We start from the raw sequence: 20,372 nt of genomic DNA, 5'->3' as shown, positions 1-20,372 counted from the left end.
CTGGGACATTCTTCTGGATGTTTTGTTTCTAAAGCAAACACAGTGGTGTATTGTGTTGATCAATCACTGCTTTGCATGCTATCGATCTGCTGATTCAAAGGCAATGGTATCTGGACTTTAACCCACTCCCACACCCTGAAGTAGGTCTCAGTTCTCTTTGCACTCTCGGTTGGAACTCCTGAATGATCTCATCCACTTGGCGTGGTTTCTCACAGCATTGTGCCTGGACTGTGGGTGAATGACTGAAAACTACACAGAGAAACGTATGGCATTTTCGTGACCTGGCATCAAAAGCCACATGACAGGGTTGGCGTTTTGCATGGTGATTAAGGTGCCACTTTGGAGGCCAGCATTTCATACCAGAAGTTACCTGGGTATAAGACCTGTTCCAGTGTGCTGCAAATGGACAGCCTGAGAGGCAGAACGTGTGGCTACCCACGAGAGCAACTGAACGGCCAATCCTGGGCTCCTGGCTCCATGCTGGCCCACTCCCAAGTGTTGGGATCGTTTGGGGAGAGTGAACCAAAAACTGACAAATTTCTATCTCTCCCTACCTTTCAAATGAAATGAACCTAGGTAATTAAGAAACTAGTATTTCTATAACTTCATTTCTGACACAATTATTGCTGAACACAATCCAAAGGTTGACCCAAGTTCAAAGGAGAGTGTCAAAATCACTTTATAGTTGGAACATAAGGATCTACCTTTGCAAAAATCCGTATGTTGTAGCCTTTTGCACAGAAATCTAGTAAGTATGATATGCAAATGATTTGGGGGAAAGAAACCAATATGAATTAGCCTATATTTCCTTTTGTTCATGATCAGCTTAAAAATTGATCAGCACAGTACAGAATATTTAATCCACTCTAAAGTGTGAATCCCAAATTGGGCCCTGTATGGTAGCCTAGCTGCTAGAGCCCTCCCCCGCATGCACCGGGATCCCAGGTGGGATCTACTCCCGGCAACCCTGTTCTCCATCCAGCTCCTTGCTTGTGGCCTGGACAGCCCAAAGCCTTGGGAGACCCAGAATAGGCTCCTGGCTCCTGGCTCCAGTTTGGCACAGTTCCAGCCATTGCAGCCATTTGGGGAGTGAATTATCGGACAGATGATACGCCTCTGTTTCTCTCCTCTCTGTATATCTGCCTTTCTGATAAAAATAAAAAATCTTAAACAATGAAATGTGAATTCCAAATCTAAAAATATTTATTTACTTTCCATATGTTTAATTATGTTTCTCTCTCCCCCCAGCCACTATACTTTATTCAGAAAAGGTCTTCAATATATTCATTGAAGATATTTATGAAAAACTTATGTATAGATTTCTAACATTTTAATGAAATATTTTAATCCTTTATGAACTTTTTGAAGTCATTTAGCTGTAACTTTCATTCTCTGCTTGAAATGGACTAACAGGGCTTAGCTTGCATGCCAGTCTTCCACAAGATGGGCACCCTCTTCCATCAGCCAGAAGTTCCCCGTTTGTTCCCCTGAAGCGGAAGTGCCACTAGTTGCTTCTTTTTTTTTTTTCCTGAATGTTTTCCATTTGTGCTTGGTTGAATGCGGAGGATCACAAGGATATGGAGGACAAATTTTTCAAAGCCCTAGTGAGAGGAACCGTGTTAGAAGAAAGCAGAATAAAGTGAAACTTCAGGCCTCTGCATGTATTAGCATTAATGTTTTCTTGACCTATAGGTCTCTACTGAGTTCTAATCCCAGTATTTTTATTTTCTGAAGAATTTAACTTTTTGGTGTTTGAAACCTCTTCTGAACTTGGCCACAAAGTCATTGCATTGAGGTGCTGTAATATGAGTAACGTGATGAAGCTTTGTCCTGGGAGAAAACTTCTATTGTTAATTGTTCGTTTTAATAGTGTGTGCATGCCGTCTTTATACACTCATTACTGCACATAAAAACACACATGTTTCCACTTGTCAGAATAAATGAACCACTACCTAGAATAAGTAAATGATCCAGTTCCCAGCAATTCAACATACAAAACGAAGGCCAAAGGGGAAGAACCCTCTGATTTGGCTTTGTCTTCCCTCTATTTAAGAAAAATCCTTGGACATTATTAGTCACGGTGCATGTCTCGACAGATCAACATTGGCACGCAACCCACAGGAGACAACCGCAATCTGTGTTTCTATGACAGCACAGAGTTTCCCAGGGATATAGTGTGTGCTACAACTATCAGTCTGTTTTATCTAAGTTCTTCCTCATGGAATCTCAGTGAGTGGGTGGCTTGAGTTGGAGATGTGAATGTAGTTTTTTCCTAGGTTCCCATCTAGTGGGAAAATGCTCTTGAGAGTGTCCAGAGAGCAGCTGAATAAACTCAAGAGATCATTTCTAGCACTGCTCCCTAGTAAAAATTCTTTGTAAAAGAGAGTAAGCTATTTGTTCTTGGAGTGCTGTTCAGTTTGATGGATAATTACCTCATAGAAACGAGCGTCTTGTATAATGAAATTTGCATATTGTGACTTAAATAAAGGTGGCAAGGTAGAAAACCTGATTGGAAGAGCTGGGTGCACCTAAACAGTAAGAGAAACTAGCGATGTCAGACATTACGTGAGGTGATGAGTTGGCACCTTTTGGTGGTGGCGTTGAATGTAGAACATGTCATTAGTTGCAGAAGAGGGTGCAGCTGGCAGGAAGACCACTCCTGCAGCCTAAGTGTGGCCTTGTCTCCCGCCCCGTGGGAGAGCCTGAGTGCAGTACTCCCTCTTCAGATCCGTGGCCAGGAGAGGGTGCAGCTGGCAGGAAGACCACTCCTGCAGCCTAAGTGTGGCCTTGTCTCCCGCACGGTGGGAGAGCCTGAGTGCAGTACTCCCTCTTCAGATCCGTGGCCAGGAGAGGGTGCAGCTGCCGGGAAGACCACTCCTGCAGCCTAAGTGTGGCCTTGTCTCCCGCACGGTGGGAGAGCCTGAGTGCAGCACTCCCTCTTCAAATCCGTGGCTTTTAAACTAGTGTGACTGACTTTGGCAAGTAAGAACACCTGATGAAAGGTGTAATTGTTGGGCGTGCAATCCTAAGATGGTACAAGAGGCACACTTCATGTTTCTTATTAAAATATATTTTATTGCTTTGCAACAGTAGAGTGTGAGCTCTCAATTTGCCATAGAAATGAATATATACATGCCATTACAAGATAATAACTGATTCGGCAAAAAAAAATTTGACATTGCTAGGCCTTTTCAGAAAATACTGATTCAATATTTTTCGATGACTTTTTCCACAGTTCCAAAATGACTAATATTTATTCCCACATATTAGTATTTTAGCACCTCTCATTTCTGGAAATGAATATTACAAATACTTCAAGCATCTTCATGTCTAGATACCCATATTTCTAATTATGGGACCAGTGTATTTAATAAATTACATAAGAAGATAATTCACATATATCTATAAATTTTAAAAGGTTGTATCTTTATTACCTACATCTTTGCTGAATTTAATTTTATTCAGTTCTTTAAAAATCTGTGCAGAGCAAGTATAATATCCTTTAGTGCAATACTAATACCCTTTTATCCTTCTGTAGGTTGAAAAGCATGGTGCTAGTTTGCATTTCAACAATAGACTTAACTGTGGAATTAGTTTTGACACTGTCTCTGAAAGAAATTGATTAGGCCAGGAAATTGAGAATTTGTATATGAATAATTTAAAAACTAAAATAGAGTTTGAGTTTCTGTTTTGTGAGAAAAGTTAGTAAACCATGCCTATATTTTTCTACAACACGAATTTCCCATATTATGGAAAAGTTCACAAGAAAACTCATACTTTTAGGTTAACATTCCATTGTAGAGTGCCCTCTGCTGCATTAATTGATATATACAAGGACCTGGGTGATTTTTTTGCAGAAAGTCAGAATTATTTTTTTGATGGAAACATATTAAAAATATTTACGCACCTTGATGTCATTAGACAATTTTTAGGGAATTTCCTATCTCTTCCTTCCCTCTCCTAACCCTGTTATAGCTCTTTACAAATAATAAAAATACACATTTTTGTCTCTTGATACTTTGATATGTCAATTATTTTAATTAAAATATGTTAAGATATAAAAATCATTATGTTTGGAGCATTAACTTACCTCAAATGGAAATAAGATCACTAATTATTTTAATTTGCTTTAGTCAAGTCATGTTTTTATTGTGTGGTTTGTGAATTTTTAGGCAGAATTTAGATAATTATCATTTAGGTTATTCACATAGCTACATGTGCCTGAAATTATATATAATTAATTTAATATAACCTTGGAAGTGATGTCAAATTACCTACAAAATCACAAATGTTTAAGATTTTTGACATTTTTGAAGATGAACATTTATCTTGCAGTAGTCATAATTTTTTAGTGTGAACTTACTTTGTTCTGAAAGTTTGAGTTTATATTTTATTTTAAAATTACTTTTCACTTAATAATGTCTGGTGTCAAAAAACTGACATTTAATTTCTTTTTTTTTAAGTCATTTTTCTTGATGCAGTTTTGTAGGTTTGGGTGTTTTCCCTCTTCCTCTACTTCCCTCCTCTCCATACTGCTCCTCTTACCCCGTATTGTTATAATAGTATAGTCTTTCAGAGCAGTCAAAGTTCAGCATTCTGTTGGATGTGCCACGCGTTGTCAGTCTAGGCAGTGGTGGAAAATCTAATATCAAATTGTCAAGGCATATTTAACATTGGAGTCCTGCTTTTATTCGGGAGGAGAGATGCATACTGCAATGTATCTCCCTTCCCAGCGTGCTAGTCTCCATTATACAGTTCATCTATGAAAATGTCTATACTTGCTCGCCTATATACCTATTGGTTTTTTTTTTTTAATGTGACGTTTGCCTTATGTCAGAGAACGTGAGATATTTGTCCGTTTAGGATTGGCTTATTTGAGCATAATTGTCTCCAGTTGGGACCACTTTGTTGCACATGTTAGGATTTCATCCTTTTAATGGCTGACTAGTATTCCATGCAGTAGAGGTACTGCAGTTTCTTTATGCATTCTTCTTTGGACAGGCTTCTGGTTGTCCCCGTGTCTTTGCTATTGTACATTGTGATGCTGTAGCTACCCGGATGCAGGCTACTTTGTCACATGTAGATTTCACTTCATCTGGATATATTCCCAGGAATGGAATAGCTAGGTCAAATGGTAGATCAATGTTCAGTTGTTTTTGTGCTCTCCATACCGACTTACACCATGGCTGAACTAGTCACTCCTACCACCTTTTCCCCCCGAGCTTGCCAGCAGGTTTTGTTAGAAAACTGACATTTGATTTCATAAAATACAAAGACTTTGAATTCATAAGTTTTAAGTTTCAGATTCTTTCAAATGATTAAATATAATTGTGCTATCATTGTTTTTAAATAAAATTTTCAGAATTTTATGGAGAAATTTTTCAATGTATGCACAATCATAAAATTGAAGCTAATTAAAAGCAAATGTTCTTTTTCCATTACATTTCATTAGATTCCTTAAATTTTTAACAAAATATCAAATTACATGTATATGAATTTTATAAATTAAAATGACAACAGTACTGATTCTTACAAATATTTCTGGAAAGTATCAGACTTCATACAATTTCATTTCACTTCTAAACTCACAGTTCAAAGTCAATATCCAATTCATATTTTGATTTGTTCTCTCACCCAGATCTTAAAACATGGTAAGTGTCAAATTTAACATTTTTTTTTTTAAATTTTATTTTAAATTCATTAATTACATTGTATTATGTGACACAGTTTCATAGGTACTGGGATTCTCCCCACCCCTCCCCAAACCCTCCCACCATGGTGGATTCCTCCACCTTGTTGCATAACCACAGTTCAAGTTCAGTTGAGATTCCCCCATTGCAAGCATATACCAAACATAGAGTCCAGCATCTTATTGTCCCGTCAAGTTCAACGGCTTCTTAGGTATACCCTCTCTGGTCTGATGACAGAGCCAGCAGAGTATCATCCCAGTCAATTGAAAGCTCCAACATACCATCAGCAAAAATTTACATCACCATGGAATTAATTGACATAGTAACGAGTAACCAATATGGTAAAAGTAAATGCGATTTCTTATCCACCTTCTGTGACCACCTCATTGACATTTCAATTTAGGTTTATACACAATATATAACATTCATAACATAACTTGTTATACATAACATCGTGTCATCTTAAATTAAGGCAAACATGTGGTATTTAACCTTTTGGGATTGGCTCATTTCCCTTAGCATTATGGTTTCCAGTTTGGCCCATTTGGCCACAAAGAACTGCATTTTGTTTTGTTTAATAGCTGAGTAGTATTCCATGGAGTAGATGAACCATAGCTTTCTTATCCAATCCTCTGTTGATGGGCATTTTGGTTGCTTCCATGTCTTTGCAATTACTGATTGTGCTGCTATGAGCATAGGAGTGCATGTTGGTTTCTCATAAAACAAGTGTTCTGGATATATTCCTAGGAGTGCTATTGCCGGGTCATACGGTATGTTGTATTTGAGTTGTTTGAATGTTCTCCATACTGATTTCCATAGAGGCTGTACCAGCCTGCAGCCCCACCAGCAGTGGAGTAGGGTTCCCTTTTCCCCGCAACCTCGCCAACAAGTGTTGTTGGTGCTTTTATTCATGTGGGCCAGTCTTACTGGCGTTAGGTGGTACCTCATTGATGTTTTAATTTGGATTTCCCTTATTGCCAGGGAACTTGAGCATTTTTTCATATGTTTATTTGCCATTTGGGTTTGTTCCTTTGTGAAGTGTTTGCCCATTTCCCGTGCCCATTTCTTGAGTGGCTTGTTTGTTTTGACATTTTGGCTGTTTTGTAGCTCTTTGTATATTCTGGAGATCAGCCCTCTATCACCTAAGTCGTGTGCAAAGATCTTCTCCCATTCTGTGGGTTGCCTTTTTACTTTGTTGATTGTTTCTCTAGCTGTACAGAAGCTTCTTAGTTTGATGAGGTCCCAATTGTTTATTTTGGTCTTGATTTCTACTGCATTTGGAGTCTTTTTTAGGAAGTGAGGACCTACCCCTAAGTGTTCCAGTGTGTTTCCAACATTTTCTTCCAAAAGTTTGAAGGTTTCTGGATGTAGGTTTAAATCTTTTATCCATTTGGATTTGATCTTAGTATATGGTGAGAGATGTGGGTCTATCTTTTTGTTTCTGCAGGCTATCAACCAGTTGTCCCAACAGCATTTATTGAACAGACCTTCCCATTTGCCTGGGTTGTCGTTTGTCTTTTTGTCAAAGATTATTTGGCTGTATTTCTGTGGGTTCCCATCTGGTGTTTCTATTCTGCTCCATTGATCTTCTTCTCTATTTTTGTGCCAGTACCAGGCTGTTTTGATAACCACTGCCCTATAGTATGTCCAGAGGTCCGGAACTGTGATTCCCCCTGCTAACTTCCTGTTCTTGAGAATGGTTCTAGCTATTCGTGGTTTTTTGTGTTTCCAGATGAACCTTTGAATCATTGTTTCCAGGTCTGTGAAGAATGTTTTGGGCAATTTGATTGGGATTGCGTTGAATGTATATATTGCTTTTGGCAGTATAGACATTTTAATGATATTGATTTTACCTATCCAGGAGCATGGGATGTTACTCCATCTTTCTAGATCTTGTTCAATTTCTTTTTTAAGTAGTTTGTAGTTTTCCTCGAATAGGTCTCCTACATTTTTGGTTAGGTTAATTCCCAGATACTTCATGCTTTCCTTTGTTACTTTGAATGGTATCTTGCTGGTTAGATCTTTTTCCAACTTGGGGCTGTTAGCATACACTATGGCTGTTGATTTTTGTTCATTAATTTTGTACCCTGCCACTCTACCGAACTCTCGTATAAGTTCTAGTAGTCTCTGTGTTGAGCCTTTTGGCTCTTCCATATAAAGAATCATGTCATCTGCATATAGTGAAAGCTTGACTTCTTCATTTCCCATTTGGATTCCTTTGATTTCTTTTTCTTGTCTTATGGCCTCAGCGAGTACCTCTAGAACTATGTTGAATAGCAGCGGAGAAAGCGGACATCCCTGTCTTGTTCCAGATCTCAGTGGGAAGGGTTCCAGTTTTTCTCCATTCAGTATGATGCTGGCATTGGGTTTTTCATATATTGCTTTGATTATGTTGTGGATTTTTTCATCTATGCCTACCTTGGTTAGGGTCTTTAGCAGGAAGTTGTGCTGAATTTTGTCGAAAGCTTTTTCTGCATCTATTGATACTATCATGTGATTCTTGTTTTTCAGTTTTTGGATGTGGTGTATCACATTTATGGATTTGCGAATGTTGAACCATCCCTGCATTCCAGGGATGAATCCTACTTGATCTGGATGAATGATCTGTCTGATGTGTTTTTGAATTCTGTTGGCTAGGATTTTGTTGAGAATCTTAGCATCAATGTTCATCAAAGAGATAGGTCTGTAGTTTTCTTTCTCTGTAGGATCTCTGCCCGGTTTTGGGATTAAGGTAATGTTGGCTTCATAGAATGAGTTTGGAAGGGTTGCTTCCTTTTCTATTGTTTTGAAGAGTTTGTAGAGGATTGGAGTTAGTTCTGTTCGGAATGTTTTGTAGAATTCTGGAGTGAAGCCGTCTGGGCCTGGGCTTTTCTTTGTTGGGAGGTCTTTAATCACTGATTCAATCTCTGCTTCAGTTATGGGTTTGTTCAGGTTGATTGTTGCCTCTGGGCTAAGTTTTGGCAGGTTGTGTGAGTCTAAGAACTTTTCCATTTCTTGGTGGTCTTCTGATTTGTTGGAGTACAGTGCTTTGTAGTAATTTCTGATTATGTTCTTAATGGTTGTAATGTCTGTTGTTATGTTGCCTTTTTCATCTTTGATGCTGTTAATTCTTGCTTTCTCTTGTTTTTTCTTTGTCAGACGGGCCAGCGGGGTGTCTATTTTGTTTATCTTTTCAAAAAACCAGCTTTTTGATTTGTTGATTTTGTGTATGGTTTTTTTTATTTCTATCTGGTTGATTTCCTCCCTTGTTTTGATGATTTCTTGTTTCCTGTTGTGTGTGGGGCTCATCTGCTGCTGCTTTTCCAATTCCTGGAGGTGTGTGGTTAGTTCCTGTATTTGGCGACTCTCTTGGGCCTTGACATGAGCTCCAATTGCAATGAGTTTACCCCGTAGCACTGCTTTGGCAGTGTCCCACAAGTTTTGGAATGTTGTGTCAGAGTTTTCATTGGTTTCCATAAATTTTTTGATCTCATCTTTAATTTCTTCCCTGACCCATTGTTCGTTTAATAGCATATTGTTCAGCCTCCACAAATTTAACATTTTAATATGGTAGCTTCAACTTGTACTTTCTATTTTAACCCCAAATTTTAATATTTGATTGTTTTATCATTTCCTTAATACCTTTTATTATCTGAAGCACACAAATACAGTATAACCCTGTGATGTTTGGGTGCCATCAGCTGGCCAGGTTTACTTACCCACAGACATGTTGGCTGTCATTGTTAAATAGAGCAGTAGTCACACATAGAGTTCATTAAGCCTAGATATTTTAATAGCATATGTTTGGCTTTATCATTTAATTTGATATATTTGCTACTGTTAATAATTTATTCCTAACCAATGGTGTTCAGTTACTTTTTTTTCTTTTTGCATCACGAGTCTTATGCTGTAATTATTTTGTATCCTGTTCTAATTTTATGATTAGTTCTTGAAAATACAATTATATAACCCTTAGGCACAACCCTTATACTTGTGGTTAAAGGACACTAATATATTTACAGTCTAACATTATTTTGAGTAAATTTCTTAGTATTGCTGCCAGGAAAAATCACATTTCCTTTGAATATGTAAATGAAATTCAACTTTGAATCTGCATATATTTTCTAACTCAGTGAATATGTTTCTGTGTTTCTAGTGACCTCTAATGCCATGAAAGCACACTGGTGTGTAATAGTTAGAAATGCATCAAGATTTTAGCATTATCCACACTTTTTAGTGTCATAAAGTGATCAGAATTTGTTCAACTAGAGCCCAACCATGCAATTCTTTCACACTTCTGATTTTACCAATCCTTGCGTAGTCAGAGCCTAGAAGTGAAGGGTGATGAATCATCTTTGTGGAAGTTGAGGAAAAGAATACAGACTTGCACCATGTAGATACATACATGTAATTGCAAAGGTTGAAGTAAAGCAATTGCACCTGCAAATTAAGCAGTTATTTTTAGTGACTCAATGGTCATTATGTTCAAACAAAACACATGTATTGGCTGGAATACTAAAGGCTCATATTTTAATCCTGTTTCTGTTCTTAGTTCAGCAAATAGACAACTTTAGTTATCTTGAATAGAGGTAACTGTGAGATTACTTTATTAACCCTTAACTGAAACTATTTGAAATTTTTATATCTCCAGTAAATGATTTTTAAAATTGCTAGTATGATCTTTGCCATATTGTGTTATCTCAAAGGATTCTTCAAAGATGTACATACAAAATATAAAAATGCATAAAAGCCCTGTTAAAATAAGAAACATGTTATTTTTAATTCAGTTTTTTATTGTTATTATTTCCATGATAGAATTTTATCGGTGTAGGGATTCCTCCCTGCTTCCCGGTTTCACTGTTTCTCCCCGCATTAGCACAGCATCATAGTCCTTTGGTACTAATTACAAGTTCAACATTGTGCTGTGTAAGGAAGTGAGGTGAATGAGAGATGCACAAAATACAGGACAGAGACGAAGTCAGCATGACAAAACGAGGAAGACAACAAGGCAAACTGAAATTTATACGAGTCTACTGAAAACTTAAAACAAACTCTTCAATATTTGTTTTTAGTAACTTTAGAAATATTATAATTCCCACGTGTCATAAAAATGGAAAAAAATAGAAAGTGGGTGCATTTCCAAAATAATTTTAAAATTGAAAGTCTTCTTTCTTAATTATTTAGAATGCGTGCAGCTTTGGAAAAACAAGTGGCGCAACTTGAATCAGAACTGTCGTTGTGGAAATGGAAGTATGAAGAGCTGAACGAATCGGAGCCCCCAAATGTGCCAGAGGTATGGAAACATACGATCAACAGAGTGTCCTTTCTGGGTGTTTAGCAATGGGAAGGAGGCTCAACCGACAGGAAGGATGATTGAAATTTGAATTTTCTTTAAATAGCAATATGTATTTTGAATAGTGAATTGAAGGCCCTGTGTGGTCCCCTAGTGGCTAATGTCCTTGCCTTGCATGTGCCGAGGTCCCATACAGGCTCGTATTGGTAAAACGTTGCAGGAGCAGCCACTTGTTCTTTCACATTTTCATGAATAAGCTCTGGTCATGAACTATTTAAACAACAAGTTAATATTTGCTACCTGAACAGTCATGCATATTCTGTGTACAAAGTATTTAATTAAAGAAGTAGGTGGAAAAGAATAAGCAAAGCAAAAAATGATCAAACATAGACAATCTGAATAATTTCAAATGCATTGATACGCAGCAAATGTGTGAAATATACAAGTGTTTACATGAACACACACATATGTGCAGGTGGACTTACAATGCTTTCTTACCCAGGTACCTGAGTACACACTCAGAATTACTGTAATCTAGACATAGTTCAAAACACAAATGTGCTTTAAGATAACGGCTTCTAAATGTTCACCGTAAAAGTTAACATTCGTTCAATGAGGAATAGATCTTAATTTTTTTAGAAACCCTACTTGCATTTACTCCATCTCACCACTAGTTGGCAGTGCAGACTTGTATGATGCTGCTTGGATTCAGACGCCAGCTTCTATATCAAATAATTTAACATTAACCTAGCAACGCGCATTCTTTGGAATTTGCTTACAAAGCAGTGTGTGCAATCAACAATGTGTAATGCTTTCATTTCAAAGGTTTTTTTTTTAATGGGAAATCTGAAATTGTTCTTCTAAATTGTTTGGCAAATTTATGTAGGCGAAAGGATGTAAGTGTGGATTGTTTTTGATGGCCATTGGGTGACAGAGCTGTACACACACACCTGTATATGTACACACACATCTGCAGCTGAATGTAAATACAGTTTATATTCATGTTTATATGTATGCATATATAATTCATGTGCACATTTAAATGTATGTGTACAATTTTGCTCAATAAAATGCTGACAAGGTTTCCAGAACACAAAAAAATTGAAAAGTTGTAGAAAATGTGCCTAGTTTTGAGTGCATTTTCCAGCAACTCTGTCAAAGCTGAACAATGAATGACAATGAAAGAAAACCAATTTAAAATGTTTTATTTATTTTGAAAATCAGAGTTTGAGAGATTTCATTCGCTGAACTCATTTCCTAGATGGCTGTGACATCTAGGATTGGGTGGTAGTGAAGCCAGTAGCTTTATCTGGTCTCTTGCATGTGTAATAGGTGCTCAAAAACTTGGGCCATCCTCGGCTTTTAAGTCCATTAGTAGGAAACTCAGAAGTGGAACTGTAGGGACAGGAATTGACACCACATGTGGGACGCTGGTATCACAGGTGAGTGCTTTACTCACCGTGCCACAGTGCTGGCCCAAAATTCACATTTTAATTGTAGATGATGAAAATGTATTATAAATGTAATTTTATAAACATGATTTAAATTATTTTGATAGCATTTAAAATATATTTTTACATTCTTAACAAAGAATGTATAATCTGACTTTTTCAAAAAGAACTTTGATATGTATATAGATTTAAATTTAATGGACCATAAGATTTTTTGATAAAATAAATAAGCTAAGCAAAGAGTACTTAATGACATGCAATTCTTCAATAATATAACTACATCAGAAATTTCTGCTACATTTAGAATTGTGGGCTAGTAAGGATAACCCATCATGTATTCAAAATCTTCATTTAGTTGATTGACAGGAACAGGTGTTTCAAGATGTAACTCTTCCAGGTATCCTAGGAACTCTCCTTTGTTCTTCCTCCTTAGATCAAAAATACTGTTAATATGACTTTCACTTTCTGTAGCTCTGCTCTTCAACCACAGGATTGTTAGAATGTAAGAAGAATTCTTTTGCAGGTAACTGAAAATGTTAGAAGTAAATACATCCCTGACCAAGAACTGCTGACAGAAAGATAAGCAATTGTTAGGACAGGAGGTAGATGTACTTAGTAGACTCAGATTTTAAAAATGTACCTGAAAGTCTGGTATGCATTAAAGGAAGCTAATTCTAAAATCACTGATGTTATAGAGAAATGATAAGGATTTATTTATTAAATTTCAGTAAGTATCAAAAATGCCACCAAGATAAGGAGTATTCAAGAAATACATCCTGATCATTGTTCCAAGGCTGGATTTAATAGTTATTTGGTTTCTCTTTTGCAAGTCTGTATATATTGTTGGGGAGCTAGATTATACATTCTGAATATATTGATATAAAGATTTCTGTAAAATCTTCTGATCCAAGTTCATGTAAATCACAGTTATTAAAAATACTTGGAATAACTCCCTTTTAACAATGGGAACCGATTCTTTCCATAATGAAAGGAGGGCTTAGCTGTATGTAACAGTGCTACCACCATTTAAAAATTAGTCTCCAGTGGAAAAATAAAGTAACAGTTAAAAACTTTTATTTGAAGATCACACAAATGAACCTGGTATTTTTTATGGATCTCACCAAGACCTTCTATCTGCCTGTGATAATAACGGTATAACTTATAATGTATAATGATCATTTATGGAAATGCAGACACCAGGAAACTCCTCTATTTGCAGCTCACATTGAGGGCTTATCTCGGACATCTCAAAGTATCTTTATGATTCGTGGAAACTAGAATATTCGAATTACTAGTTAATTTTAGGCAAAATTTTACAAATCTGAAGAGATAGGTCAGGTAGGAACGATTCTGCACAAGTCAAGACGTAGTTATGGAGTCCTTATCAGAGCTGCGTGCAGGGGGAGCATCAGTGCAGGGGGAGCTCAGAGCTGACTGTGGGGGAGCATCAGTGCAGGGGGAGCTCAGAGCTGAGTGCAGGGGGAGCATCAGTGGAGGGGGAGCTCAGAGTTGAGTGCAGGGGGAGCGCAGAGCTGAATGCAGGCGGAGCATCAGTGCAGGGGGAGCTCAGAGCCAAGTGCAGGCGGAGCATCAGTGCAGGGGGAGCTCAGAGCCAAGTGCAGAAGGAGCATCAGTGCAGGGGGAGCCTCAGTGCAGGGGGAGCATCAGTGCGGGAGGAGCATCAGTGCGGGGGAGCTCAGAGCTGAGTGCAGGGGGAGCATCAGTGCGGGGGAGCTCAGAGCTGAGTGCAGGGGGAGCATCAGTGCAGGGGGAGCTCAGAGCTGAGTGCAGGGGGAGCATCAGTGCAGGGGGAGCTCAGAGCTGCGTGCAGGTGGAGCATCAGTGCAGGGGGAGCTCAGAGCTGCGTGCAGGCGGAGCATCAGTGCAGGGGGAGCTCAGAGCTGAGTGCAGGGGGAGCATCAGTGCAGGGGGAGCTCAGAGCGGACTTGGGAATCTTGTCTCTCAGGGCTGTCCTGGTGACTTTGATAGATGGGTTCATTGAAGTGACTGAGAATATTAACATACCTTGTGGATTCTGTCTTGCTTTTCATCCTGTTATGTCCCTGGACAGCACTCAGGCTTCTTGTTTTCTTCTTCCATATTGCCTTGTCTGGATCACTACTGTTGATCTAACTTTACCCACGTTTAACCTATTTCAGAAACTTTGTTCAAAACACTTAGGACTACCCTTTTGAAGTCTGAGTGAATCCAGACACACCTGTCCAAATTGTTAGATTCTGACTGGGTGGATAGCCAACAGTGACACCACTATTTTTATTCGCATTTCTCTAACATAGAAAAATTTAACTTTCAGTGAAGAATGCTCACTGAGCAGGGATTATTTTTTTGGTTGTGCATCATTGCCCCCTTATGGAAGGAGGGCGTACTCCTCCTTCCAGATCTGCTTGCGGTCCCTGGGTTTCTCAGCAGGATGCTGAGATGACAAAAAGGGGAGAAAGGAGGTTCCCACAGTGACAGTTTGTCTGAACTAGGCTTGAGAATCTTAAAGGGACAGTGGGCTTCCTTGAATCATGAGCTCTCCTATTCAGTTGTGTCTCTGTGTACAGCCGTATTGGCCTGCTGGAAGCCCCATTTTACATGGCATCCTCTCCCTGTACATTTTGCGTCCTTGAGAAAGATTGTCGGTTGTGTGCTTCACCCATTCTTTTCCAAAGAAATGGTGATGATGGGACAGTGAGCGGTATAAGTAGAATTACCTGCACCCACTCTCTCATGTTAAACTAATCAGTCAGATAAATCACTTCTCTTTCTAGGTGGGCAAGGCATGAGTAAATGATGGAAAGTCTCAAAGGAGTTAAGGGCTGTCCACAGGCAGGGTGGCTGTCCACAGGGCGGCTGTCCACAGGGCGGCTGTCCACAGGCAGGGCGGCTGTCCACAGGCAGGGTGGCTGTCCACAGGCAGGGTGGCTGTCCACAGGCTGGCTGTCCACAGGCAGGGTGGCTGTCCACACGGTTGCTGTCCACAGGCAGGGTGGCTGTCCACAGGCAGGGTGGCTGTCCACAGGGCGGCTGTCCACAGGCAGGGTGGCTGTTCACAGGGTTACTGCCCACAGGGCAGCTGTCCACAGACAGGGTGGCTGTCCACAGGATGGCTCTCCACAGGGTGGGTGTCCACAGGCAGGGCGGCTGTCCACAGGATGGCTGTCCACAGGGTGGCTGTCCACAGGGTGGCTGTCCACAGGCAGGGTGGCTGTCCACAGGCAGGGCGGCTGTCCACAGGCAGGGCGGCTGTCCACAGGGCGGCTGTCCACAGGCAGGGTGGCTGTCCACAGGCAGGGTGGCTGTCCACAGGGTGGCTGTCCACAGGGTGGCTGTCCACAGGATGGCTGTCCACAGGGAGGCTGTCCACAGGGTGGCTGTCCACAGGCAGGGTGGCTGTCCACACGGTGGCTGTCCACAGGCAGGGTGGCTGTCCACAGGGTGGCTGTCCATAGGATGGCTGTCCACAGGGAGGCTGTCCACAGGGCGGCTGTCCACACGGTGGCTGACCACAGGCAGGGTGGCTGTCCACAGGGCGGCTGTCCACAGGCAGGGTGGCTGTCCACACGGTGGCTGTCCACAGGCAGGGTGGCTGTCCACAGGGTGGCTGTCCATAGGATGGCTGTCCACAGGGAGGGTGGCTGTCCACAGGGTGGCTGTCCACAGGCAGGGTGGCTGTCCACAAGGTGGCTGTCCACAGGATGGCTGTCCACAGGGAGGCTGTCCACAGGGCGGCTGTCCACACGGTGGCTGTCCACAGGCAGGGTGGCTGTCCACAGGCAGGGTGGCTGTCCACAGGCAGGGTGGCTGTCCACAGGGTGGCTGTCCACAGGGAGGCTGTCCACAGGGTGACTGTCCACAGGGTGGCTGTCCACAGGCAGGGTGGCTGTCCACAGGCAGGGTGGCTGTCCACAGGGAGGCTGTCCACAGGGTGGCTGTCCACAGGGTGGCTGTCCACAGGGTGGCTGTCCACAGGCAGGGTGGCTGTCCACAGGGTGGCTGTCCACAGGATGGCTGTCCACAGGCAGGGTGGCTGTCCACAGGGAGGCTGTCCACAGGGTGGCTGTCCACAGGCAGGGCGGCTGTCCACAGGGCGGCTGTCCACAGGGCGGCTGTCCACAGGCAGGGTGGCTGTCCACAGGGCGGCTGTCCACAGGGTGGCTGTCCACAGGCAGGGTGGCTGTCCGCAGGGTGGCTGTCCACAGGCAGGGTGGCTGTCCACAGGTTGGGTGGCTGTCCGCAGGGTGGCTGTCCACAGGCAGGGTGGCTGTCCGCAAGCAGGGTGGCTGTCCACAGGCAGGGTGGCTGTCCACAGGGTGGCTGTCCACAGGCAGGGTGGCTATCCACAGGGTGCATGCTGGGAGTAGACAGCCTTTCCTCCTTCCGCGTGCAGCATTGCTGTCAGCTCTGTGATGCTTGTCTGTCCATGGTCCATTTCCCCGTCTTCCTTTCTGCTCCGTGGCGAGGTTGGTGCTGTCTGCTCCGTCTGGAAGAGCAAGCACAGGGCACCTTCTCTGCCAACCAGGGACTCCCATCACTTCACTGAAGAACAGTTATTTCTAGCCAGTGTCTTCCTTTTTTTTACCTCAAAGCAATGAGGGAGATTTTACTAGGCTTTATCCAAATGTGTATCTTTGCTCCCCCCACCCCATGATTTGCCTTAGTGCACAGTTTCACTAGAATGTCAGTCAGCATACATCTCCCTATATGCAGTGATGAACAAATGTGCTTAGTAACCTGGGTAAATATTATGTGAATACATGCCTTCTTCCTGTTACAAATGCTTCTGTTTCACAATAGTGGCTTATGTTTCATCAGATGGCTGCAGTGTGAGATAGTAGTTGAACTCCTACACTTGTCATTTAGCCTGGTGTGCCTACTGCTTTGTCATCAAGAAGATTCTAGATTTGGGGAGCGCTGGAGTGAACCCTTCACCTTGACGTACTGTTCAGCATGAAAATGTGTTCAGCTTGGATTTTTTTATTTTTAATTTTTTTTGCATGACATAAATGAGCCTTTCAGACCAGTGTGAGCGGATTGAGCACTGTTCTGAATTCTGTTAACGTAGAATGAAAATGGAGCATATGGGACATCACTTTGCTGATATAAGTGCTGTCAAGACCTTTTTACACAAATGTAATTAAGAATTATATAAGCACTAAATTATGTAAGTCAGAATTAATTAAACTACTAGTGGCTAATTTAGACATTACCAAGGTAACCCTCAGCACCCTGACATGACTGACTTACCTTTGAGGATTAAAATAATTATGAAAGAAGTGTAGGCTATTTAAACCATACCTTGTGTATAGAAAAATAAAACAGGGAAAAAGAAAATTAGAAAAAGGAAATTAGAAGCATTGTCCCACCCACCAACTCCACACCTCTAATCTCTCCACCCTATTTGATGATCCTCTTGGGCCTGCCTTCTTGTCAACTATGGGGACATTATGAAAAATAAAATTTAAAAAAAGTTAGAAAAAATTGGGTTTTTAAAACACATCTTTTGAGGTTAAGTAACTTTGCCATAAGATTTAACCCACAAGAGAGAAACCAGGTGACAGATTGTCTCTGCAAACTGATGATCTGGAAATAAAACTGACAGAAGTGCCTGAGCGAGGTGTGAGCGAGCGAGGTGTGGGTGAGCGAGGTGTGAGTGAGCGTTATGCAGGGGTGTCGGACACAGGGACGTGTTCTCCATGCTGCGAAGCCTTGGGTCTGTGACTCCTGTCTCAGCTTGTAGGAGATTGTGCAGTGAGTCATGCTTTACAAACCTACTTGAAGTTTTTCTTTTTTCGGTCAGAAATCCCCAGAACAGGGACATCCATTTGAGATCATCCTGTAGTCAATTTTGAATTTGGAAACTTGGAGTCTCCCTGCTTGCCCTTCTACTTCCTGAGGCTCTTCCCAGCCCCCCATACTGACCCCAAAGGGTTGACTGTGCGCTCCTCAGTGAAAGGTCAGATGGGAAAGAAGAATGCATTTTGTCCCTTTTAGAAATCTTTCTATGATATAAAATGTCTGTGAATGATACATTTAGAATTGTTGATTCTTGTATTTTCTAATTATGTGATGTAAAGCCCGTTGCTTAGGACCGGGAACTCCTACTGGGATTTGCATGGTCAGTTTCCATGGAATGAGGAGGCAGTGGTAGCCCTTCGCGATCTGCAGCCTCAGGGACGGAGTCAGCGGTGGTCCAGAAACACTGAATAGAACATTCAAGAGTTGCACTGCACTCCAAGTTGCGCAGTGAGGTCTCTTGAGGGCTGTAAGCTGTTACTTGTCCAGTGTATCTGTGCTGTGTGACTGCCCCCCAAGGAGTCTCTTTTGGATCAGATCCACTACGGAGGTGTAGTTGTACTTGTGCTGTGCCAAGGTGCCTGCCATTCACCTCACGTCATTTCATCATGTGGGCGCTGTGTCATTTTGCCTTACCACAGGGGAAAGACAGACCAGTTCAGGACAGTAACTTTAGAGAGATGAGAACACATTTGCAGAATTTTTATGACAGTATATTCAGTTTGTTTAGCATCAGTGTTGTTAAACTCATTGTGTGCCTAATTTGTTGATTATGTATATCATAAGTATGTATTTATATGAAAAAGCAGTATACACTCTTACAGGGTTTAAAACTCTCCATGGTTTCCGGCATCCCCTGAGGAGTCTTTGCACATACCTTTTGTGGGCTCCAGGGGAATTATTATGGTTGAAAAATATACCATTCAATTTCTTTCCTAGAATATCTGACATAAATACAACACAAATTATGTTGTGCTTGTATAATCTTACCAGCATATACCAACTTTAGAGGACAGTTTATCTTGGTCAATGGATGTTAACTTTTCATAGTCACTCCATCCGGTGATGAATAAGCATTTGCAAAATATATACTGTATACTCACCAATAAACTTAAGAAATTTTGACTTGAATTGTTTGACACCGCATTTAAGAAACCACTAGGGATTCCTACATCCTATGTTAGAGTGTCTGGGTTCCAGGCTTGTGATTCCAGCTTCCTGGCAGTATGTGCACTGAGGCATTGAGGCGCTCACAGATGGGAGGTGGACACTCCCACTGCGTCGGAGCTACTGGCTTTGGTCTGCCTCAGCCCAGCTGTTGCCGGAATTTGGGGAGTGAGCCATATATGGGTCATCTTTGTGTCAGTCTCTCTTACTTTTCTCTGATTTTCAAATGTACATCAGTAAATAAGTATATTTAATTAGGAAAATTTTGCATAACACAGATATAACCTAAAATGTAAAATGCTTCTCTGTGGCTTTTTATCAGTAGGTACTAAAATCATGTTCATGAGAAACTAATGAACAGGCAGCAGCATTGGAAATAAACCAACAAAGATCATGTGATTGAGACAGAATGATAGTAAAACACTAGGAATGGAGATAAAGCTAAAGAGGTAGACAGCAGCTCCAACCAAAACAGAGCCACAAATGCACCAAAACACCCGCTAACCCTGCCTGGGGTCAGGCCTGAGCTCCCGGAGTCCTGGAACGCAGGGATCCTTTGGTCCCTGCAAGGGTGTGGCTTGCAGGACTCAAATCCTCTGTCTCCTTTTCCGTCTCTTACAGCTAATCCTTGTCCTCCTTCAGACTACTTTCTGGTCGCTGGTCTCCCTTTGCAGTAGTGTTGGCCTTCCTCTGCAGGGCAGTGTTGGTCTCCCTCTGTAGGGCACTGAGAGCAGCGTTGACCTCCCTCTGCAGGGCAGTGTTGGCCTCTAGTGTTGGCCTCCCTCTGCAGGGCAGTGCTGTTCTCCCTCTGCAGGGCAGTGTTGGCCTCTAGTGTTGGCCTCCCTCTGCAGGGCAGTGAGAGCAGCGTTGGCCTTCCTCAGCAGGGCAGTGTTGGCCTCCCTCTGCAGGGGAATGAGGCCAAGACTGCATCGGGATCGCAGGTCATGTGCGGAGGGGCATGTGGAAGGAGTCAGGTGGCTGCTCAGAGGAGGA

General features: G+C 41.5%; 1 protein-coding gene across 9 annotated transcripts in view; it reads left to right on the top strand.

Moving 5' to 3' along the window:
• CCDC102B (coiled-coil domain containing 102B) overlaps positions 1–20,372 on the top strand; it is a 244,983-nt gene that overhangs the window by 78,156 nt on the left and 146,455 nt on the right. For all 9 annotated transcript variants that reach the window (XR_009247058.1, XR_009247059.1, XM_058676869.1 and 6 more), the window contains one exon: positions 10,854–10,962. Coding sequence is in view for 7 of the 9 variants with exons in the window: in XM_058676869.1 (XP_058532852.1) it covers positions 10,854–10,962 (109 nt within the window). In the remaining 2 variants the exon portion in view is untranslated. The remainder of the gene's footprint in view (positions 1–10,853; positions 10,963–20,372) is intronic.

The sequence above is a fragment of the Ochotona princeps genome, chromosome 18, assembly GCF_030435755.1.
Source record: "Ochotona princeps isolate mOchPri1 chromosome 18, mOchPri1.hap1, whole genome shotgun sequence".
Lineage (NCBI taxonomy): Eukaryota > Metazoa > Chordata > Mammalia > Lagomorpha > Ochotonidae > Ochotona > Ochotona princeps.
The sequence above is the reverse complement of the archived record's forward strand: the minus strand, read 5'-3'. Positions and strand labels throughout refer to the sequence as shown.